The 19,213-nt window shown below is 37.5% G+C and overlaps 1 protein-coding gene across 6 annotated transcripts in view; it reads left to right on the top strand.

Annotated features, from left to right (window-relative positions):
* The window catches only part of LOC113655221 (CUB and sushi domain-containing protein 1), a 334,957-nt gene that overhangs the window by 230,258 nt on the left and 85,486 nt on the right, over positions 1–19,213 (top strand). For all 6 annotated transcript variants that reach the window (XM_027165618.2, XM_047811980.1, XM_027165619.2 and 3 more), the window contains 8 exons: positions 6,231–6,334; positions 6,567–6,679; positions 11,406–11,588; positions 12,939–13,265; positions 14,240–14,434; positions 14,552–14,690; positions 15,006–15,193; positions 16,258–16,446. In XM_027165618.2, coding sequence (XP_027021419.2) covers positions 6,231–6,334; positions 6,567–6,679; positions 11,406–11,588; positions 12,939–13,265; positions 14,240–14,434; positions 14,552–14,690; positions 15,006–15,193; positions 16,258–16,446 — 1,438 coding nt within the window. The remainder of the gene's footprint in view (positions 1–6,230; positions 6,335–6,566; positions 6,680–11,405; positions 11,589–12,938; positions 13,266–14,239; positions 14,435–14,551; positions 14,691–15,005; positions 15,194–16,257; positions 16,447–19,213) is intronic.

The following is a 19,213-nucleotide window of genomic DNA, read 5'->3' as shown; positions in this document are numbered from 1 at the left end:
GTTTGATTACAAACCCAACCGATTTGGCTTATGTCCGTTTCACTGCGGCCCAGTAGCGATCCAACAACTCGATCCAAGCTTGACGTTCACTGCGTGGGGAAATAGACTTCTGTAAGAAGACTGATTGCATGTGCCACTGTGTTTGTTAAACTGGCTCTTTATCCAATATAATTTTTACAGGAAAACAGCCAAGACTAAATTAGAAATCAGATCAAAATAAAACATTTTATCCATAACCAGATTTTTTATTTTTTTTTTGGCATTTGCCAGCATTCTCCAACAGACCTGCACACACATTTGGTTAAGTAATGCTTAATTAGTTACTGTTATTATGATGATTGAGCAGTGGCAATTCAAGTTTAAGCAACACTTGAACTTCATGAAGTGCATTCTGGTCTTCTAATACTTAAACCACTTAAGCAATTACAAAGTGTCCCTAAAAGGATGTGTGTCACAAAAGTACATCATTAATAATAGCTAAGTTGAACAAAGAGAATCTGTTAATGATTCATCACAGTACGCTTATTTTAAAAGCAAGATATTAAATTATATATATATGTAAAAACCCACACACAGATATGTACTTTAAGTGAACGGATGTCAGCAAAAAGAATCCTTGACAAGTATGTAGCCATTTACTCATATTAATTACCAAAATAATTACGTAGCATCGATTGAATTTTTCTAAAGGATTTGCTGCTGAATAAATTTAGACTTGTGTTACGATAAACTCTACATGCAAGTGAGTATTGTATAGTCTTCATTATTGTTAAGCAGCATGTAGAAGCAATCGGCTTGGATCCACAATTATATGAAAGAAAATTATTAATGATTATTTGAGCTATTTCTTAATAATTGATGGATAATTCATTAATTTGTTGATTATTTAACAATGTAATATTAATGATAATAATAATACTAATAAATATTATTATATCATTATATTATTATGTGAGCATTTAATTCATTATGATTTAAGAAAACTGATTTTTAATAAACAACGAGCAAATAGAGTTTATTTTATTTATAAAAAAAACACAGTATTACTACTGCTACTACTACTAAGGTTGAATAATAATAATAATAATAATAATAATAATAATAATAATAATAATAATAATAATAATAGAGATCATCTAAGCTGGCAAAAATGGAAAAATGGCCTTCTTACATGGTGACTGTTTTCATGTATAAATCAGTATAACTTTTGTATAATGGGATTTTTTTAGGTCTAAATTGGTGTGCCAAAATACATGACTGTGTTAGACCTACACTAAAGACAGTGGTTTGGTGAAATGGGGCTGGCAGTGTTTTATCAGCTGAAGTGTAATCCTGTTGAGGGGTTTGTTGTACTTGTGTTCAGTACTGAAGAGATGGACAGGACATACTCATCTATTTGCACTTTGAGTAGAGTGCACTAGAAAAGTCTGTGGCCAATTTGTCTATTCTTGAGAAATTCATATGTGTAGTGTCGTTGACATAAGAAGTCAAACAAGTGGTGTGTATTTACAAGAAATGTAGATCAAACTGTCTGTCTTCGATCGTCTGTGTTCCACCGAGGGTGTCCTCTGTACTGTGTAGAAAAGAAATAGAATATATGTATAACGATAGAATATAAATACAGTATATGCTGTGGTGGGTTTGGGGGAAAGAAACCCACACAGATTAAACCAGACTGCGGCCTTTATACAGGGAAAGTAAAGAGTGTAGAAAGCACTGAAAAGACGATATGCTATTAATATTTGTCATCTAAAATGAAACTGCACTCCATTTATCATGCGCCCGATTCTTAGTGTGTGAAATTCAGAGATAATTGATGTCCTACAGTATATGTTAGGTATGTATTTGCTATGACCATGGTTGCTCTGCATACAGGGCAAAAGCAGCCCAGCGGACCAGCAGCATTAAATCACTTCGCTTTTTCACCTAAAACTTTTTATACATCATATTTTGGTCTTGACTATGCAATCAAAATCCACTGGTATCATTTTCGCAGAGACAGACGTCAATATTAATAATAGAAATAACCGTCTGGTTAATTTCTGCCTTCTTTGTCGCAAGCTTTTAAATCGATACTCTATCAAATGTATCACGGGAGTTGTGGCCTGCATACAAGTGCTTATATTTTAGATGCAGTTGTTTGAAATGGAAGGAGTTAATGATACAGAGATTTAAATGCAGATCATAACAAAAACATGCACAGAAGGTAAATGATGGATAGAGACAGAATGTTGCAAGCTGCGCACTGCAGTCAAGCGCACAAAGCACATGGCTTCCTGCTACGTACAAACTTTCTTCGAACTGCATGCTCATCAAGTCACTACATGTGTGCGGATTTGGTCTGAACATATTACGAGCAAACATGCTTTTTTAAGGGCACCACGAAACACCACAGTCGTTACAATACCACAGGCGTTCGGACCTTGCGGGATGCGTAAATCTGACGATAGCCAAACAGAAGGATGTGAAAATACTGTATGCTTCATGAAAGTTTTTAGTGTAATTGCTATTTAATTCTTTTTTTTTTGTTCTTATCCATTATGGTTAAACAAGTATCCAAATTGAAATGACATAGTGAAAGAAATACAAATCTCTGAAGTCCTGAACTGCACCCAGGTAATTTTTAATTATCTAAAAGGGTCGACCAGAAAATCAACTTTAGCACCTGTGCAAGCCTGCTGTGAATTTCAACAGCTTTCTCTGCTTAAATATTGATATAACTTTTGAACTTAAGACATTGCGGTGAATACTGAATACATAAACAGAGGCCATTTTTAGACTTAAACATGTTTTAAAGACCCCATTGTGCCAAAGAGGATTGAATGTCACTCCGCCTTTTGTGCTGCTCCACCAACCTTAACATACTATTTTAATGTATGGCCACAGAAATACATAACAGCCGAACAGAAAAAATTGGATCGCACCCAATAATTTGCACCAATTTGACCACAAAAAATAGCATCAGCTTGTCATAGATATGTAATGAAATATCTGAGAGCAGACTAATTCTTTGACATAAATACTGTACATCCACACAGTATCTTAAAGGAAGCGTTTATGAGAACAGGAGCAAGACGAGCACATAACATGAAGTAACAGTGCATTTAATGCAGCCGTTGCCAAAAAAAAAAGATCTAAGTAGCCGAATTTTGGAGAGAATCCATACACCTTGAAACGTCATCTGTTCTGCTTTATGCTACGTACATGCTGATGGTGAGAGGTGGAGAAAACTACCTGCTGCTAGTTGTTAAACATTAGTACTGTACATCAAACAGATTATGTAATGAACCACCCTTCCAACTTGACTGATTCTCTATCAAAGCCGTACGTATAACTGGGGGGGAAGAAAACAACGTTTAAATGTTTGTGTGCATAGTGTTGACACGTCTTTTAAAGATGCCTTTTATCAAACTAAGATACCTTATAGCTTTATTGTTTATGGCAGCTAGCGGGGGCTACGTCTCTAAACAGCCTGGGCTCCTGATTAAGTCTCGGCTTAATAAAACCTGACAAACGGTAAACTCTTCTAACAATGTTCTCTGTTAGTTAATCAGTCTGTGATTAATCTTCTTGCATTGCATGGAAAAGCATGACGTACACAGAGAACACACAGAGGAGTCGAGCGGAACAAGAATAAACCACTACATACGTTTGAAGCACATAAAGCAGAATTGGTCTTGAAAGCAAAGTTATAACACTAATTCGTCTCAGGATGATTTATGACTATGTTCACGTGTGTAGTTCCTGTCCTCTTTTTTTTCTTTTTTCTTTTACATAAGAATAAGCTATTACGAACTCAGGCCCTGCTGTTAGCATGTTCGCATCATTAGCTAAAACATTCAGCCATTCTACTGCATGAAAGTGCTATAAAAACAAAATTTGCTTCATAATGATTTCTGACTATGCTTAAGTCATTTTCTTTCCTTCATAAATAAAATATTTGGCTTGTTTTTTTTAAAGTTTTTATACAGATTCCTTTTACATACAGTAGTTTGTATACTGTAGCATTGCAAATTCCTGCAATCAAATTCCTCTTTATTGTTTATTCTGGTTTTACTGTGTTTGTTTTTTGTAAACCTTTACTCACAGGAGAATTATCTGGCTGTCCTGGGTAAGATGGGACAGAGTATATGGACATAAGCGAGTGGCTTTAAAACAACTGGAGCAAGCAGATTTCTAACTTAAGTTTTCCATAAGGGTTTTTGTAGGCACAAAATACTCTTGTTTTAAGGCTATGGCTTATACCCTTTTTATATATATATATATATATATATATATATATATATATATATATATATATATATATATATATATATAATAAAGTTAAATATTTGTCCAGGTTATTTATTCATGTAAGTTTTTATAGTTGAATCACTTGATCTAGCATATTTACACAAGTTTGTGTCAGTTCATGTCAAATAATATTCTTAATAATAAATCTAATGAAGTTAAATATAACTCATGTTCAGATAGGTGTGAAATGCATCTTCTACACCGATATTTGACAATCAGAAATTTACTCCTGATCTGAATATCACTGTATTGTAGCTACATTCTTTTAAGTACAAAACAATTCGATGCAAAATAAATAGGCTCCGATTGTATTTTGGGACTTGAATTTCTCTTATGTCTTAAAAACAATAGGAAGGAAGAAAGAAAAATCCTGATAGGAATGCCACACTGGATAATAACATAGCAGACAGAGAATCTGTTTATGGCTTCAGTGGGTTGTGCTGCTGGGTCCTTTGTCAAGGCAGGTAGCCAAAAAAAAAAAAAACGTATTGAACAACAACAAAAAAAAAAAATAGACCAAATGACAAGATGTCAAATGAAAAACAATAAACCAAAAAAAAAAGACCTCTGTGAAGAACTGTGAGGCACAAAACAATCACAAATGTTTTTAATAAGCTTTTGAGACTGTCTACTAACTCTAAAAGTTAGGGGGGAAAAAACCCATTGAACCATTTGTCAGGCTTTAGAGTTGTATAAAATGAAGTGATCAATTTTGGTCTAAAACGTTGTAGTTAAGCCAGTTGAAGGAACAATCGCTTAGATTCTGTCATGTTAGGATTGTGTTTACATGGACCAAGTCTTGTGTAAAACGTGTCTTTACTTTTTGACAGGATAATTTAAGGAGCTTTGGTTTAGACTTCTGATTTGATGCCTCACCAAACAATTCACTCTAAACACACTGACATCTTATACAGATTGGCCATTAAGTACTTCTGAGGTTCTTAGCTGGCCCTGTCGAAAATCTGTGCTTCTTCAACTAGCATGACCCCTCTCCCGTCTGTATTTTTTACTTGTAGTGTTAACAAATAACACTCATATTGTGTAGGTGTGTTATAGTTTTAGCGAGCGGAATCCAATCAAAATCATTGCCCATTCAGTTTAAACTATGATCAATTAGGCATGTTCCTGTAGGTGCAATAGAGAGTAAGTGCACTTATTGTTGTGCTCAAAGCACCCCTTTGCTTTCAGTCATTGAGAGTTAGATTGAGTGACATAGAACTTTCTCCTAAAGGATATTATAAGGACTTACAATGTGTTGATGTGATAGTTTGAGTTCTACTTTTCTTCATTCTTCAATAACATTGCTCCACCTGCTAAGGTTGTGTCTCCTTAAGAGGCATTTGAAAGAAAAAAAGGAGGAAGGAATATGAATGAGAGCAATATCTCTTTAATTGCCCAGTTGAGAGAATGTGAGGATGCTGATAATGGGCCTGTCCTAATTAAGCTTTATTTTTTTTTTCCTGTGTTGTGTTCCTCCTTCAAGCGATTCTTCTGGAAATGCAATTTTCTTTTAACTTGCACATCAAATGCTCATGTAGCCTGTCTTTCTCCAGGCTTTCTTCTCTTCCGCACACCAAACATGGTTGAACTTTTGTGGCCCGTTTTAGATTTGGAAAAAATTATTATGTTATAAATCTTTTCTCATGTTAATGTCAGGAAAAAAGAAGAATTCTGTAAACACACACTAGCCACTTTAAATCTGTTTGTTCATGCATTTATCCATTCAGCCAATCATGAAGCAGCACACAGCATAAAATGCTTACATACTCCTTGTGTAGGTGGATGGGTGGATGGATGGGTGGGTGGATGGACAGGTGGATGGATAGATGGACAGACGGATAGATGGATGGACAGACAGACAAACAGATCCTATTAAAGTGTATGTAAAGAGGATTGAATGAGTAACACATTTTAATTTGTGAACTTTTTTTTCCCAGGTCATTAAACTGGCGTTTGAAGAGTTTGACCTTGAGAGAGCTTATGATACGTTAACAGTGGGTGACGGAGGAAAGATCGGTGATGCCAGACGAGTGCTCTATGTGTGAGTTTTCAAATCCCTTCCTTAGATCTAGTCCACAAAATACACGCTGAGCATTTGATCTCACACATTGACGGCAGACCATATTAAAATGACAGATTTTTATTAAAATCCAGTTAAAATCTCCACACAGAACAGCAACAAAACATATTTCTGATGTTACATGTACAACCTTTTTGTCATTGCTATATTTCTTGTGAAGTAAGAGTATAAGCCTTCTTTGTCTTTAATCAAGTCTGACAGGCTCCAGTGTGCCTGATTTGATTGTAAGTATGAGCAACCAGATGTGGCTCCATCTCCAGTCTGACGACACCATCGGCTCTCAGGGATTCAAGGCCATCTATGAAGGTTAGTCAAAGTTATGTTCTTCGAAATAAAATTCTTATGATTATAATAATTAAATACAGAAATAAATAATATTTGGTGTATTATAGGATTGTAGTATAGTATATGTTAGGGGTGTAAGTCCAGGCCACTATGTGTCTTTATCCCTAGATTGCCTCAAATATTCATCTAGGTGGTTTTTCTTCCATTTATTGTTCCTTTCTTCATGAAATTTTGGATGTTCTGGAAACACTAGAAAACCCCCTGGAAGTAGGGATGTTAGCACTGTCAGCTATGGTCCATAAATGAATTGTGTCACTGGCAGTTCCTTGCCCTCAGTTATGTCACTCATCTCGTTTTCATATTTGGTCTAAATTAAGGATCAAAAAACTCAAAATCAATACTGGGATTTGGTATTGGCTCAATGCCATACTCATTTTTTCATACTCCTACTGTTAAAAGATTCCCCAGTATTTGTCTAGTGTACAGTATGTTCCCAACAATAGAACAGACAGAAGGACAGTGATCTGGATATATTTCATGATCAATGATGGTATATGGGCAAACTGAGTTGACCTTCTACACTATCTTCTCCAATGCAAGTAACCCTTCCATAAAACATGTGTAAAAACTGTGTACTTTATGTACTTTAACTGTGTACACAACAGCAAACAATAGACCATACAATAATGTCTACAGATAAGTAAAAAAAAAAAAAATTAACAGCCCGATCAGCCGTTATCACTCATAACACAAGGAGTGATTCTGATTCTTTGAAAACAGGAACATACTTTGCTTACAGCTGTGCAAATGTGCGTTTACAAAGTAGGGGGAAAACAGCGCTTCATTACATTCCAGCTAATAAAACTACTGTAGATTGCTAAGGCACTCCGATTCAAATCAACTAGATAGCATTACAAACAACAACCCTATTAGCTGGTATGAGCTTTTATTTATTTATTTGTTTTTTTGTTTGTTTATTTATTCGTTAATTTTCCACGTGTGCCCTTTCCGTGGCTACTATTGAAAGCAGGGAAACATGAACAGAGCTAATAAACATGGTCTTTGGTGTCCTAGATTAACAGTGATGGTCAATTCACCACACGTATAGTGTAAAGACCCGCCGCCCCCCTTACCTGGCTGTGAAACTGTTACTAAATATTAAATAAATGCATAATATCTCTCTCAAAACAGCAACAAACAAGGTGTCACTGCTCCCTAAGTGACTGGCAGCATGACTTCAGCCAAGTGGTTGCTAAGGTTAACTAATTCATCATGCCGCACCGTTCACTGCTTTTCTCTATTTTTTTGCAAATCTCTAGTTCATACGACTTTTTTTTTTTTTCTTGCTCCTGTGAAAATCCCAGATGGTCCACGGAAAAATAGTGTCTTATACATGTCTGGTTTTTGTATCTTTTTCAAACATTTCATCTGAATAATCTATTCCTATTTGTTTACAGCACTAGTATATGGTACTTGGGAAGTATGTTGTTATTTATCAACTTTCCTATGTGACATGTTTCGACTTTTATTTTACATCTGCATTTGAATCGTACAGCTTTTTCTTCCCCTCACAAAACGGCTCGGCCGACAAAGCCGTTGAGTCACGCCAGCTTCGCCAGAAGCGTGCAAATTGAAAACAAATGGAGCAGCATATGTGCAGTGCAGACATGCTCGAAATGCTTGAATGAAATGCACTACCTGGCCTTCAGTGTGTATGAAAATAGCATTAAAGGAAGCCTGGTATTAAACTGAGGCATCTGTTTTAAAAAGTGTTTGCCAAGTTACCAATCCTGCATGTTTTTCAGAGCCTCAGATGGTCAATCTAAGTCTGTATTATGTGGAAACATTGAACTGAGTTACTCAAAAAGTATGTTACTCAGAATTGTATCTCACGGAGATAATAGTTCAGTATTAGAAAATGAGATTTAGCAACAGTATTGATGTTAATAATTTTTTTTTTCCCATTTACAAATTCGTGTCAAAATTAAATCCCAGTTACTTCCACGATTCTTCACCCAAAACCGTATCCTCACAATCGAGCAATTCTCACTGTCTGGATAAGCCAAAGCACAATGACACAAACCCAATTAACTTAGTGTAAATCCAATTTCACACAAGTGCTCCGAGTCACGTTGCCCTATTTGACAATAGTCTCGCCAGGGAGGATCAGCTGGACATCTTGCTTTGAGACTCAATAGTGCTTATGCTCAGATACAACATCAAGTTATGTAAAAGTATTGGGTGGGGGGGCGGGGGGTTGATATTTTTAACTCGCAGTGTCAACACGAGCAGATTTATTGAGGGGAGTGGAATTCAAACGTTATTACATTCAGATCAATTTATCATTATCTGTTCACAAACATGCCAGTCCAGTATGGTGATGTCGGGCTTGACGTTTTATAGAGACCTACAAAGAGATGAGCTAGAACTAAACAATTAGCACCGGGGCATGCATGAAACTGAAACGTTGCTTCTACTAAAAGATGTAGCAGTCCCCCACACACACACGCACACACACACACACACACAGCCCGGCTTCACAGATGTTCAAACCATCTGGTCATTTCCATATTCCCTCAGATTTCTGTAAAGCCCAGATGATTGGCTGCTGTCCCTTGCCTTGCTGAAATTATACATCTAATACTAGATTACATATGCATTTTTATATACATGGATATGTATTTTTATGCAATTTAAATAGATTTGTATTGGTCTTTTGCAATCACAAGTGTCATGATTAGTATATATGATGATTTGGGCATTTTTAAAATCTAAATGCTGACGATGCAGAGCAAAGCTTGCCTGAAGAGCGTTATTTATACCACAGCACTGTAGACTTCTCAAATCTCAGTGTGGTTTCATTTTGTTATGTTTATTTATTTATTTTTTTAGAATTTGCTGATGTCAATGATTATGATGATGAAGTTTAGTCCTTAATCATAATCAGAAGGTTTTTTCCCAAGAATGCACTCATGCACTGTTCATCAAAAGTCCAACGGAAAGTCAATGCCGATCATTAAACAATGCTAAATATCAGCCTTGGTGATATATTTTTCGACCACTAATAAAAAGCACAACTCTTCCTTCATTAATAAACAAACAATTGTAGCTATCATCATATCACTGCGGTATAAAATGAATAAAATATTTATTCAATATAACAGCATGCTGTTATAGGAAAATAATTCACTTGACACTTGGTGTTGGGTTTAGTGACACGTCTCCCCTGTGGATTATTGGTGCATTGGAATAAAGCTTGCGACTCCGACTTTCTGCCCGCTTAATAATAAACAATCACTTCACTACTTTCTAGCAGTATTTACTTCAGATTTACCATCAAGGTCACAATAGTGGGTTGAGTCTACAGCACAGATGATGCTAAAGAAAATAAACATCATAAGCTCATGATCATTAAACTTTTGCCATATAGTGCAACTCAGTAAGACTTCATAAATAGGGAGAGTATGTTGTTTAGATTTGGATAGTAAAAGCACCTAATATGCTTCTAAATTATTAATTTAATGTCTTCTGTCTACTCTCAGACACACAGTTTATATTGGAACAGATATACAAATTATTTTGTAGGATAAAAAGTAAAAGCTCTCCATGAACGGTGCATTTGCGAGTCTGTTTTGGATAAGGTGCACTCTGCTATTGTAAGGATGTGCAAATTTCTAAACGATGGATTCACTTAGCAATTAAAACAAATAAGTCAAATCTACTTGTGCCCAAGTAAAACTCCATCCAGCTTGTCGAGCACTTATGATAATGACACAAATGGAATTTTAACCAGGTAAAAACATTATTATTATTGGATAATTAAATTAGCATTCATTTTGATTTAACACCACTTGCTAAAAGTGTGCATTAATCCTCTGGTGAATATTGTTATTGCTTCGGTGTTTTTGATTTAGAGCCGGATAAAGAATGTTTCCAACCTGGTGAGCATTAGGCTAATTGTAAACTTAGCCGATGGCTTCTCAATCATAAGATCAGCAGGGGTTTAATTTGCAGCTGATAGACCTGGTGCCTTTGTAAATTTGACCACTAATTGCCCCAGGCGGCTTCAAAGCTATTTTAACTGTATTTAATACCTTGTGGAGAAAAAAAAAATCCTTGTAGGTTACAGACTGGCTGGGTCAGTGTAGTTAATGGATGGATGGATGGATGGATGAGGAAGAAAAATGTAACCATCCACATCATCTTAAGGAAATAAAAGAAGGTGTGAGAAAGCAGGGCAATGTTTCACCTTCATATGCTGTCTCTGTGCGACATCCCTATCTTTGCTGAAGGCCATTATTCACCCAGAATGCAAAGTATTTCCTACAAGGAATGATCTTTAATCCACAGAAAGCAAGGTTAACACTGTGAAAGACAGAAGGTTGTGTAATTTACTCAACCAGTCAATGCATTATGGTTAAATGGTTCACATAAATGATAGTAACATGTTTAACCAGGACAACCTGTATTTTTTATTTTCCTTCCTTTTTTCCTTTGGGTAAAGAGTTTCTATTTTTAGATGGCACTCAAATTCCAGTGTAGCTCTGATACAATTCATGGGTTGTATTGGAAAAACATCTAGAAAGAAGTCAGTGTCTCAAATAACCACACTCTACAAGTGTGATGAGCAGAAAAGCATCTGAGAAATGCAGAATATGTCAATCTTGAGGCAGATACTGTATAGGGTGCCTGTAATTATGTAATTGACTGTATTTCCTTCTTGCTATTTTTTTTCTCTCCTGTACAGAGATTAACAAAGGAGGATGTGGAGACCCAGGAGTCCCAGCTTATGGCAAGCGTAAGGGAGAGAGTTTTTCGCACGGCGACGTGCTGACCTTTGAGTGTCAGGCTGCCTTCGAGCTGGTCGGAGAGAGGACTATATCGTGCCAGCAAAACAACCAGTGGTCTGGAAACAAACCCAGCTGCGTCTGTAAGTCCTCTTCCAAAATGTGCGGCTATAATTAACGCTCTGCCATTTAGAATGATGAACGCACTGCACTGGAGAGGCTTGACAGATCGACAACGCCAATCCGAATGGCAGCGAGTTGGCTGCCTTTTCTCAGCTGACACTATTCGTGATCTATTATAACCTCATTTGTTTTGCTGGGTTTTTTTGTTTGTTTGTTGTTGTTTTTTACAGGAAGAATGCCGCTAACTCCTAGTTGGGTTGGCGGTGTTTATTGTAAGATGTTTTTTCCGTATCTCAGTGCTTTGTAGTTTGAGCAGACACCTTGTGAATTCATCATCTTTGCCTTTTGTTTGTTGCCTTTTGGCCCCAAGCCAAGCTCAGACCACTCGAGTCGTCATCTGCTTTAGCCAAGCAGCTCATTCTCAAATTCTGGTCTTGTTTAAAGCAGAACTCAACCCTGAGACATATTAAATATGTTTAGAGATATTCAGTTATATTTGTTGTATTATATTTATGTATATTTAGCGATTAAGGTGCTAATATGCTTTTTAAGCTGTCTGTTCCTTTATTCCTATGAATATTTGGTGGTTATTTGGTGCACTGATATTACAGTGGAACTGTGCTAGCGCATTTACCATGATGTTTAATAACAAACAAAAAAAACTTCACCTTTCTCTAGCATATGAGGTAATGGTCATGTTTTGCTGTCAGCTCCTGAAAACAAACAAGCAAGAAATTCTTTTCTTTTCTTGCTCACCATTTTCCAACAACATGCAATGACATTAACGAGAAATGCAACAGAAAACTCTGCACTCAGTTTGCAGCTAAATAATACAGCGGAGTTACAGCAGAATCTCCCCTCTGCTCATTAGCGATCTAGAAGTTTGACGAGAACAATGGTGTTGACTGCAGTATTCACACGAAAGTATCGCAGTGTCTGATGGAGTGTACAGTGAACTGGTGAGAGGGCTAGACAGACTAAAAGACTAAAGACTTGCTGCATCACGCTTGTTAGAAGGCTTAATTGGGGATAAATAAAGGCTAAATACGTCAGAAGTCACCATCAACGGCTAGTCAAAGGGGATTAGGAAACTAAGCATCTTGGTAAAAGGAGTTTTTCATCGTAGAATTTCATGTAAAAAAAGAATCTTGGACACATGCAGATAACATGTTAAAAACAAAGATTAAAAAGGTTTTCAAGGTGGATTTTTCCTTTAAGACCCCCTGCTCTGGCTTGTTATATGGTTTTGGGTGGAATGCCATAATAAATTCTTTGTAAATGCTTCAGGAATGAAAATAGTCTTTTCTTAGTGCAAGTGAGTAACAGATGGCATGGATGGTTAATACCCATTTCTCTGCTTCCCTCTGCAGTCTCTTGCTTCTTCAATTTCACTGCGCCATCAGGCATCATCCTCTCCCCCAACTACCCTGAAGAGTACGGCAACAACATGAACTGCGTGTGGCTTATCATAGCTGAGGTGGGCAGTCGGATCCATCTCATTTTCAGCGACTTCGATGTGGAGCCTCAGTTTGACTATCTCATTGTGAAGGATGACGGGATGCCCGAGCCCACCACATTTGGCACCTTCTCTGGAAAGGATGTGCCCTCACAGATTGCCAGTAATGGGAACATTATGCGCCTGGAATTTCAGTCAGACCACTCCAACACGGGGAAGGGCTTCAACATCACCTACACAAGTAAACGCTTCATTTTATTCCTGGCCTTTTCTATTGAGATTTTCTTGGTGAATCACAGAAAGTCAAGCACTGCTAGGTGAACGCTTCTGATTTCATTAGAGTTTAAAGCGATGCCACTGACTGTTCAACATGTTTCAGTCACTGAGTGGTGAACGTCAACTCTTTTTGCCTTGTTACAAATTTCCATTATATTCTATAGGAATAAGTGTTAGGAAAAGATAAAAATAGTCCAGGTAGAAATGTATGGAACAGCTGTTTGGATGCCTGGACCAAACCATTCCAGAAAGGTGTGTGTGTGTGTCTGTGTGTGTGTCTGTGTTTGTGTGTGTGTGTGTGTGTGTGTGTGTATCAGATGCACCTAGGTGGCTGGTTGGATGACAGCAGTTGTTTGTGGGATGTCAATGTCAGAAGATAGTATAGTTTGATATCTCACCAGTGGAGCCTATAATGATGAAACCTGGACAGTCACCGACACGAAGAGATGTCTCACTGCAGAGCAGGAAGGCCGCTAGGTTGTGAGCTTTGCTCTGAAGCCATTGCTTCCCGTGCATTAGCCGTATTTCTGTCACAAGGCAGATGTTACTCTCTAACTGAGGGTTAGAAAAAGCAGCTCAGCAGAGATTTTACAGCACAGTTTTTGCACATAGAAAATAATTGAAGAATCTTACCTTTTGCCACTCATAGCACTAGGCACATCTGCGTTTAGGGGATCGGATTAACACAAACACACACAAAAAGAAGTCCCCCAACCTAAGATATAAATGCGATATAAAGATATAAAGTGTAAATGCAGAGCGAGATTGCAGATAAGGAAAGTAGGTCACTACAATCAGGAGTTGATGTATTTGGAGCAGACGCATTTTTTTCCCCTGTCTACCATTTCAGCAATGAGATCTAAGGTGACCTGCATTGTGCAGTTTAAGATTCTGCTTTTATTTGACATTTTGATTTTCACTTTCATCTTCTGACTTCAGCCTTTGGCCAGAATGAATGTCATGACCCAGGCATCCCCATTAATGGCCAGCGCTTCGGTGAGCACTTCTTACTTGGAAGCTCAGTCCTCTTTACATGTGACGAGGGTTTCATCAAAACGCATGGCTCGGAATCTATCACTTGCGTCATCCAGGATGGCAACGTCGTATGGAACGCGGCTGTGCCCCGTTGTGAAGGTAGGCCTTATTCTCACACTGGTCTCCTGATTGATGTTCCCACCTTACTCACCTCAGGTGTAATGTGAGTTAAAAGTGGGTCCAAATTTTTTTTTCTTCTTCTTCTATGTTTACAAGCTCCCTGTGGTGGACATTTAACTGCTCCAGCAGGAGTTTTGCTGTCCCCAGGCTGGCCTGGCTACTACAAAGACTCTCTCAGCTGTGAATGGGTAATTGAAGCCAGGAAGAATCATGCTATTAAGATTTCATTTGACAGGTATATATTCTCTTATGAATGACCTAAACATCAATATGCTCTCACCCCTGCCCTTATTTTACACATGTAATAGTGGACCAGTATGGCTAATTAATAAATGGATAAATAAATAGTTATTCTACTCCAGCTTATTTCAGTTCAAAAACATTTATTTTGTGCCCTGTACCATGTACTGGTGACCGTGCACTTATCCATACTGTTTCACACCTACTTAATTCCCACCATTTTGCCCATTATATTTCACAGTTAATCTGTCTCATTAAAGTTATTCCAGTAACGATCGGGGCCATAACCAGACACTCTTCTCCCATTCAGGTTTCAGACCGAGGTTAATTACGATACGCTGGAAGTTCGAGACGGGCCTTCCAATTCCTCCCCTCTGATTGGGGAGTACCACGGCACTCAGGCTCCACACTTTCTCATCAGCACCGGAAGCTCCATGTATCTCCTGTTTACCACCGACAACAGCCGCTCCAGCGAGGGCTTCCAGATCCGCTATGAGAGTGAGTCAGCCTCCGAGGCGTCGCCTCAATTCTAACATAGTGCACTAGACAAGGTGTAGAAGCTGTTGGCTCACATACAATGCACTAAGTGCACTTTACAGAGGTAAAGGAGCTGTTTCTGCTTTATGTCTCCCAGGAGGTTTGTGCCTCTGCCCACATTCACCTGCTAGTTCTTTTCTTAGTTACAAATGAGTTTTGGGCTGCATTCCAGTCATTTAAACCTTTCCAGAAGTATTTTTTTCTCCCACAGAAGAATCAGTATTGGTATTACATGCCAAATAATAATAATAATAATGAGAAACAGTAGATAACTGTGAGAGATCACTAACCTTACTGAATTATTAACTTTGCTGTAGAGTCTTATATTCAAGAGGATGTTTAGGGATTTACAGCATGATTAAATTTTAATAACACGTTGATAATTTTCCCATCAAGTGAGCCATGTAACTGTACAAATCCAGCATCACTTCATCATCCTGTAATAAAGATTTACTGCTTTTATTACTTTTACATTAAAATTCTCAGTGATTTGTCAATCATAGTAGAGTCAAACAAATACACAAAGCTTTCCTTTCCAGTACAAGGTGATTAGGGAAATTACTTTCATTTTTGGAGTGGCTTGAATGACACCATTGTAATACTATACACTGTATAAGTCGAGAGTCTGAGAGAGCCTGACACACGGTGAACATGATGGAGAACAGCAGGTATTTTACCGTTATACATATTAATAAAAGAATTTAACACCAATCCTCTGCTTCATTTCAGTTTTTAAAATATATCACAAAATCTCAGAAGTGTTTCATAAAATAATATATCATGATCTTGCTATTAGATGTCATCCAGCCATATGCTAAACACTGGACTGTATGATGTAGTGTTAAAGATTTTCCATAATATACATAAAAAAAAAGACGTCAATGCAGAAAAAAAGACATCAATGCAGAGATCTATGGGGAGCTAACCACACATGATTTATACTGTATGAAGTGTTTCTGACACCTCCCTCTGTTCGTTTCAGGCCCCAGAGGGAGAGAATTAAATAGTTCTCTATATTTCTGCAGGTATCATGATGGAGAGTGACTCATGCTTGGATCCTGGGATTCCTGTAAATGGCAAGAGGCATGGTGATAATTTTGCCATTGGCTCCCAGGTGGCTTTCAGCTGTGATAAGGGCTACACTTTGAGTGATGATGAGCCCATTGTCTGCGAAAGGAACCATCAGTGGAACCATGCTCTGCCCAGCTGTGATGGTAACTACACTACACATCCCTGTGTATGTCTGTCCTCCTTTGTCATAACCCATAGGCAGGTAGAATGTACATCTCCATCATGTATTAAAAACCAGCAGGCAAATAGTGCAATTGTAAAAACAGCATGAAGAATTACAGAAGAAGAAGCTCCAACATGAGGAAATTAAGAAACAATGACAATAGAAGAATAGAAATACTGAAGCATAAATGGCTTAAGTGCATGTGTTTTGCTTTATCGTGCTCCAACAATCCACATGAACATGAAATTGTAAGCTGTTATTACACTGTTCATATTTGATTGTTCGAATTACTAAAATAATGGCAGTGTGTTTACGTTGATTGATGAGCTTCTGAAAAGAAAGCGTGTCCGGTTTAAGGACAAGCCGTCCGAGCATCGATCTGCAGCACCTGCAGCTCAATTTAAACTGTATGCATGAGCAATATTTCTGATTTAAGCTAAAAAAAAATTGTTGGCTTAAATGCTGTGGTTCCTCAGCTCCACCTTGCTTGTGTAACTCCTCTTTAACTTCTTAGTTGCACTTAAATTTGCAGTTATACCTGAGGTCCTAAATGCACAAATTTTGCACAAATGAAGATAAACACACACACTTAAGTTCCACATTGAAAACACGCAGATTTTAAGAAAAAACACAATTGTACACGTTATTACGTCACCATGAGTTTAATGGTGAGCAACAGGTAGTAAAGCTGACAATAGGGATGTTCAGGCCAGAGATGGAGGACCCTAATTAAATGACTCTCAGTCGTCATCTCTTATCTCAGCTCTATCACCACTTCTATGGACCAGCCTTATTTATCAGCATGAGAAAGCATAAGCAGTCAGAAGGCTCTCCCATGTCATACAGTTTTGATGAGTAGAGGCTTTCACAGATAATCTCATGGAGGATGAAGAAAAAAGGTGAAGCCGTCAGTTCAACAGGAAGAAATGAATTACAGGAGAATGCAGCTGTTTGTTTTTTTGCTACCTGACTGCTACGTGCACACGTGAGTTCAGCGGGGGATGAAATGTGCTTCCCAGTAAGCATAATCAAACCACAGCCCATTTCATTCAGAATTTCTTTTGCCTCCTCTGCCTGCTCCTTATCACCCCTGTGCCTTTCCCTCCTAATGGAATACGCTTTGGTCTGATGCACTCTCATCTGAGCCTGATGTTCATTATAGATGGGATAAACAGGACAGTTAGGTTCATACCTGTTCGACGAGTTAGAAATATATGTTAAGCCATTTACTGATTTCTGTTTGCTCAGTCCAACAGTTAATTTAACAGCTGATATCACTAATCCTTTGGTTTGTCTCGATTGGTAGATTATAGTTATTTTTTATATTATTCTTATAGTTCTAAACTTCTTAAAATAGCTCTGTTCCGTATTTTCTGATACTGTATGTGGCAATTTGTTTGCACCTATAGTTTTTTACGGGTTTATGAAACAATTGAGAAAAATATCAATTATTGAGCCACATCCAAATTTTCAGGTATTCTTCAGGTTCCAGTTACAGTATATATTTGTTACTCTAGAGACTCGTATCAGATGGACAGTGTTAGTAAAAACCCACAGCACTTATTCTTGTCTACATGAGACTGTAACACTGTTAGGTTTGGCAGCAGGATTGATTAGTACTGAAATATATATAGAATCAGCTTTATATCTTTTAATGCATCCCTAGTAGCCCTGTAACTAAACACTAAAATGCATAAATGAACAGATACTCTGTTCTGAATAAACACTACTGTGTACAGTAAATAAAAATGTTTTCCAAAGTGATGGTTGTTTGTAGTTACCAAAAAAAAACATTTACTTTTTTTTTAAAATTGATTTGGATACACAAATGAGTGTTTTTAGAATAAATTTAAAAGCTTATTTTTTGATGCTGTATATTGCCCTGTGCACAGTGCATGGGCTTTCATGTACACCTCTGTGAACCTGTTTCACATGTAAAGAATTAGTAAGTAACTGAGCAGAGCTTAAACTTGTGGGCTAGTTTCAGGTATTTTTCTGCTGTTTTTGAAATAAAGTTGTGGTGGGAATTTTGCAGAAACCAGGCAAACCTGCCCTCAAGCTTAACTTTCAAGCGCCACATAAAAGTACAGACCTTGTGCTCAAAATGACTTGTTTGGTCCTGTGGGATCCTAATCCCCAGATCCCTACTTTTCCTCTCTGTATTTATATTCCTTTAGCACACATTCTCTGTTCACTCTGAATAACATACTTATACTTGTTTACATCTGTAAAATGCTTGAATCTGCCACAAAATCGATTTTATCTCATTGAGAACTCTGCTTTAAACCCTTTGTGCTGTGATTTTTGAACATTTTGTCTCAGGCTAATATCTAGTAGAAATTCTTGCAGATAACATTGATTGACAGTGTTACTTTTCCAGTTAGGTATAAATGAGTTCCTAGCCTATGTGCTGTGCCATTACTTGTACCTTGTTTGTCTCACTGTGAAAAAATCGGATGTGTAGATTAAGCTTTCATTGTGGCCCAAGGCCTATATAATAATATGCACACAATGCAAGCTTTATTTAATCATTAGCATCGCTATAGCCTCAAGAGCTGCATACCTTGGTTTATGAAAAGCCCTGCTATTTCCATATCCATTTACAATAAGCCTGTTACTGTAAATGTATCCAAAATTCAATACCCTAGCAAGCAAAGTGGTTCAGTTTTGTTCTATTAAATCCCGGAAATGAGACATTTGTGAGAATATCGAGCTCGGTTCTACGTCCATTTTCTGGTTTGCTAAAT

This window comes from Tachysurus fulvidraco, chromosome 4 (assembly GCF_022655615.1).
Source record: "Tachysurus fulvidraco isolate hzauxx_2018 chromosome 4, HZAU_PFXX_2.0, whole genome shotgun sequence".
In the NCBI taxonomy this organism is placed as follows: domain Eukaryota; kingdom Metazoa; phylum Chordata; class Actinopteri; order Siluriformes; family Bagridae; genus Tachysurus; species Tachysurus fulvidraco.
Note: the sequence above shows the minus strand (reverse complement) of the source record. Positions and strands in the feature narration are given on the sequence as shown.